Consider the following 5,685-nt stretch of genomic DNA (forward strand, 5'->3'; position numbering starts at 1 on the left):
TCTTCTAGCACATGGTCCAACAGAACAACTACAACATATTATCAATTAACATGCGTTTTCTTATGAGATTATAATATCATGGAAACTTCAGACTAACAAATTAATGAACCATAAATTGGAAATATGCACATATGTGGAGACTTGTGCCTCTTAATTTAAGCAAATTAACATGAGATATATATGATTGCACTGGAAAGTAATCCCAAGTAAACGTTTCTTTTTATTTAAGAGTAAAGCAACCATTTCTTAGTATGGTGGCTATAAAGTACAATTAAGCCAAAAGGATGGTCAAAATTTGCACAACATGAAGGCTAGCTTCTTGTTCACTAAAAAGAAGATTACCTACTGGGGTGGTTAGAAGTTATATCATGTAAGTCATTGCTTTAGACTACTAATTGAACAAACTTATGGAATATGGTAGAACATATGTTTGGTTCTGTAGGAAAGATGGCTGAAACTTGGTGGTCAAATGTCAAAAAATTACTGCGAAGGGAGATTCACATGCTGGCTACTAAGAATTCCAAATTCTGGAAAAAGAAACCAGAACAAAAAACATGCAAATGAAATTAGCAAGTATCTTTCATAAAAAAAAAAAAGAAAAATAGAAATAAAAGAAAAGAAATAAAGAAATAAAGAAAAGGAAAGAAAAAATTTAGCAAGTACCTACCAATGTAGGCATTTGGTAATTATTGGGAAGTAAAAATATTGAAAAAAAATTGAAGTAACCCAATCGGCATCAAGTCAGGACAACTTGTAGTTATTTATTTATTTTTTTTTTTTTTGAAGAAAAGAGTACCAGAAAAAAAAGAGCATTGCATTGGCAATTGGCGATAAAACTACCATCATGTTACATGCCATACACATGTGAAAATAATGGCGAGAGTCAATGAAAATTACCTGGGCCGAACTTTTAGAACATCTCTTAGAGAGAGAGAGAGAGAAGAAGAAGAAGAAGAAGAAAACTAGAAAAACACCTTGCAACATCCCATTTCATCCAACAAAAAAAGAAGTTTCTGACACAGAATCTTCTTCTGCATGCAGGAATGGTGCAACAGCAGGACCACAATCCAGTTACCAACTTGATAATTATCCATAACCTAATCTTCTTTAAAACAAAAGGATATCTATGATTCATGCAAGAGGAAGAGTAAATACAATAAGAACTTGGGTCTTACTATTTCACATATATCATGATCTGAGTAACTGGCCAGCTTCAAGCATGCTTAATAAGGTGCAATGTGATTGTTATATGGCTTAACCACTTAATATGTTTAAAGAAAATGACAACATAATTGAATAATCCTAATAAAACCTAGACGAGAAAACATTACATTCATCAGCGTGTGCCCATGATCCATTTCATTGGTATACCACAAGTACAATTTGCCAAGATCACTACGTATAACCAATACTTATGGAAACCCTTCCCTTCATATATATATATATATATATATATATAGCATAAAGCAGTTTATATAAATAAATTCTGACCTCTTTTATAGCATTTACATTAATTTGTAACATGTTACACAATGTGAGAGTATATATGCGTGCATTTATCACCACCAAACATGTTACTTCTCTTTCCTAACAACCATTATTGGGAACATCCGACAGCAAAAAAATCTATGAAGCGAACATTGGCCTCACTCTCCTGCTCCTTGCCCTCGTCTTGTTCCTCCTTTCTTGTCGAAGTATCTTCGGTGTTGTTAGATTCACTGTTTACTTGGAGGAAATCATGGAACTCAATTGAGTTATCTCTATCTGCTGTCAATATAATCATGCACTAACAAAGTTAATAAAATTTTGTCCTAGTTCCAAATTTAATCAAAAGAGACTACTTTATACCATTACCTTCATACATGTCAAAATAGTGGTCATGATGATCGTTAAGAGCAAGGTGGTTCTGATATCTTCCACCGTAATTCTCTATAAAGGAAACCATGTTTTTCAGCTCATGAGGTTCTTCCTCATTGTTTTGCTTTGATGACCCCTCTTTATTGAAGTTTCGAAGTGCTCTTTTGCCATGAAACCTAGATCGCTCTCTGCGCCTCCGAGCCATGACGACGTGCCAATGGTTCTTCACAGCGTTATCGGTCCTACCAGGGAATAGACGGGCAATGACTGCCCATCGGTTTCCATGGATTTGGTGGCATGCAATAAGACGTTCTTCCTCTTCCTTTGTGAAGGGGTTCCTATTGATTCTTGGATCCAACTGATTGTACCATCTCAACCTACAACTCTTTCCTGTGATGATTGTTACACAACATGTTACAACAAACATAATACATGATATATAATAATATCCCAAACAAAAGATCCTTTCACAAAGTTAGAAGAAGGATTTTTTTTTTTTTTTGGATGGAACAAAGGAGGATGGAATTGTACTCTTAGAAATTGATACACCATCTTTCTTACAAAAGGGGGAAAAAAAGAAACTACTAAATATAGGTCAGTATATTGCACCCGATCTCCCTTGAAGCTTTTCGGCGATGGCGTTCCAGTTATGAGGGCCACAGCAGGCAACCAATTCCTTGAGCTTGTCATCCTCTGCTGGCCTCCAATGACCTTTTGTGCACATTTGATCACAAAAAGATGAAGCGTACAAATATGGGAAGGGGAAGGGCTGTCCTTGATGGTGGCTTCTCTTCTAACTTTGATGGACTCCCTCCAACCGAGACCAAAACCAACAGAGAGAGAAGCCAAGGAGAAAGAAATTTATACCAACAAGAGGATCCGGAAGGAGCTGTGTCTGTTATCTATATATGCCTTGGATGGAGAAAAGAAGACAAAGGTGAAGTTAGTATAGAGATAAATATAAAGAGGAAAGAGCTTTTCTTCGTTATGGAGAATTCAAAGATTGTCACACTAGTGCTTGATGGTACAAGTAGGCTAACAAATGATTTTTTAAGGAAAATGAGGGGAGGTGGGGGTCGGGAAGAGAGAGAGAGAGGTTGCTTGGTGGAGTGAATGTTGTTCCCCTTTCAACATCTCTCACATATGTTTCTAACCTACAAACTTCTACCTGGAACCAACTTACATCCTCTTCCATCCCTCTACGTACATGAAAGCATATATACATATACTGTAGAGAAGTATATAGCTGTTGATTAGTATGATACATAAATGGAGACTCCTATGCAACGGTATTGCAACCCATCTTCAAACTAACCAATCAGATTCCATTTAAAGCAGCAAATAGAAAATTAAGACGTATTAAGTTATACAAGTAGTTCTGTTGGCTCATATATATATATAATATAATATAATGGAGTTGGCAGCTCTAAAATTGTTAGACAAGGAGAGCGTATCAGATGTTTGTGGGGTTTCCGGTTTTGTTGGTCTCCTGACCTAACCAAACCAACAATTGGCATGCCCTGCACGTGAGAGAGGGTAAACATGGTCCCAGTCAAAGTTAGGATGAGATGTTTTTGTTTCTCACTCTAAAATAATACTTTGCGCTTGACATGCTTGTGGTTTCTTCTCGTTACAGACAACTAGTCTCAAGTTAGGAGGGGGTTAATATTACTAAATGGATAGTTAAGGGTACCTATTTAAATTTGTTAGGAGAGCACGCTAATACTTTTATCAGTCTATATGGTTCAAGGGCCATTCTAGACTAGAGTTTGTGCTTATTAATTTAAGAACGTATTTTGAATTTTTCGAACGTAGTTAATGCAGGGGCTAAAGTCTAGGCTTACAGTTGACCTAACCACCCATACGTGTTATGAGTTTTTGATTGTCGTTCCTCTCATTTCACCCGGCTCTTAATTTCTTTCGTATCTTGTGGTATTTGAGTGATAGAAGGAACAAAAGAAATCTTTCTGTGGATGATTAGTCATAAAATGCTTTTAGATACTGAAGACAAGAGGTTTTGTTGGGGGATTGGAAATTAACCAGCTATTTATTGTATTTCTCGATCATATATATTAGGATGCTTGTGAGATCCAGTTAAGATATATAACTAATTAGCAAAGGTCAAAGATTTGTATCTCAAGTTTACTCATTTGATTTGTATTTCAAATTAAGATATATGACGAAGCAAATGAAAGAATGTTCAAAAACTTTCAACATAGATAACATGGTGATAAACTTTTTGATCGAAAGACACATGTGGTGGCGCCCCTTGTAAAGGTACCATATGAATGAAAAATGGGACTTACAAAGTAAATTAACATCACCGAGATGCTAAACAAATTTGACATTCAATAGAAACACAAAGCACAAAGTTAGATTTGGGCTCTTCCTTTGCTTTCAAAGGAAAAACAATTTTTGTCCTCCAAAAAAATAAAAAAAGAATCTGCTTTTAATCTATATATCTTACAAAAAGTATTTATCTTCCTAGCCATACATTTTTAACGTGTCCCTTTCTTTTCCTTTTAGGATTTTAGTGAGGATGACAAAACTTGCTAGGGAAAAGGATCTTGAGTAATGAATCTCCCTCTTTTTGTTTTTTTCTTTTTTGATAGATAAATTAAGGATTCTATCAACAAAAAAAGCCTTCTTTCTTTCTGTTCGGATGGCTTCATATGTGGATAAGCTAAAACAACGTCAGCTAAATTGGAAATTTTCGTTTTAACCACAACTGATATACACAGACAATGACTTTTCTTCAGATAAAATCAAAGTCTGAGTCATTAAATCAGTATGTTTTCACTTACAATAGTAATTAGTCTACCTTTCTAGGAACAGTGCGCATATATGTGCTATGTGGTGCTTGGGTCATCAACATCATTGGATTTGAAACTACAATCCAAAAAAAAAAAAAAAAATCATTGGTTGTGAAACACAACTATCAGATGTGAGGGATGGTTTATACACTAATCATCATCTCGAAATCTACATATGCAGCACATCCGCCATGCTTTGTGGGAAAAAAAATCTTATAAGTTCTTCACTTCGAGATGAAAGCCAGAGACATAAGATTCTCTTCCTTCCCATTCTGGGCAATCTCTCTGGTGCAAAACTAATTCCTTTATGTTCCTTTTGGAAAGACGGTTCCCCTCCTCTATATCAAGGTTAGGATTTGGGTTTCTGGATGGGAACTTATTATCTTTAGCTTCCTAACTGAATGCACTGTTGAAAGCGAATATTTTTCTTAAATTAGTTCCATCAAAACACCTAACTTGCCTAACCACATACACCCATATTACCATGTTTCACCTTCGCCTATTTCTTGGATAGAAGTGTGCTTATCTCTTGCATAGGCAATAACTAGAATATAGGTCAACACAAACAGAAATAACATGACCACTGGATTGATTAAGCAATTCAAGTGGTCTTATAGTACAAATTATTGGACTAGAATACACAATCTGAACTGCTAAAATAACTGAAATATATTTATAATAGGACTAAGGCACCAACTCTATGACCTCTTGTATAATTTATGTTTGATATGGATAATGTCGGACAACTGGGTAAATGTTGTCACACCTCGAGGTTCTGGAAATTGAAATGGAACACAACTAAAAGAAATGTGTTTCTTTCAAAAATGTATCAAAATATATTTTTGGTATTAGGTACGTGAAAAGGATGTGAGCATCTCATCTGAAAATGATACATGCTTTGGAATGCATACTAGATAGAATCCAACACCTTTATATAATGCTTAGAAAATTGAAGATACGGTGATCTCTTTCTACAATAAATGATTATGTTGATTTTGTTTGACAGGAAAGACAA

The 5,685-nt window shown here is 35.2% G+C and overlaps 1 protein-coding gene across 2 annotated transcripts; it reads right to left on the reverse strand.

Annotated features, from left to right (window-relative positions):
* Positions 1 to 1,417: 1,417 nt before the first annotated feature.
* LOC105041906 (transcription factor MYB54) lies at positions 1,418 to 2,826 on the reverse strand. 2 transcript variants are annotated; one of them, XM_010918975.4, is made up of 3 exons: positions 2,467 to 2,826; positions 1,855 to 2,247; positions 1,418 to 1,767 (listed from the first exon to the last, which is right to left on the reverse strand). In XM_010918975.4, exons 1-3 carry the CDS (start codon positions 2,579 to 2,581, stop codon positions 1,598 to 1,600), a joined length of 678 nt encoding a protein of 225 aa, XP_010917277.1. In that variant the 5' UTR covers positions 2,582 to 2,826; the 3' UTR covers positions 1,418 to 1,597. The 2 variants fall into 2 exon arrangements, with proteins under 2 accessions (XP_010917277.1, XP_010917278.1); XM_010918976.4 differs by having other exon boundaries at positions 1,427 to 1,764; positions 2,467 to 2,819.
* Between the last annotated feature and the right edge of the window lie 2,859 nt (positions 2,827 to 5,685).

The sequence above is a fragment of the Elaeis guineensis genome, chromosome 3 (genome assembly GCF_000442705.2).
Source record: "Elaeis guineensis isolate ETL-2024a chromosome 3, EG11, whole genome shotgun sequence".
Taxonomy (NCBI): domain Eukaryota; kingdom Viridiplantae; phylum Streptophyta; class Magnoliopsida; order Arecales; family Arecaceae; genus Elaeis; species Elaeis guineensis.

Coding starts and splice junctions, on each gene's coding strand:
- LOC105041906 (XM_010918975.4), bottom strand. CDS start 2,581: ATGTGCACAAAAGGTCATTGGAGGCCAGCAGAGGATGACAAGCTCAAG. Junction 2,248..2,466: donor AAAGCTTCAAGGGAGATCGG/GTGCAATATACT, acceptor CAATCATCACAG/GAAAGAGTTGTAGGTTGAGA. Junction 1,768..1,854: donor CTATTTTGACATGTATGAAG/GTAATGGTATAA, acceptor TTATATTGACAG/CAGATAGAGATAACTCAATT.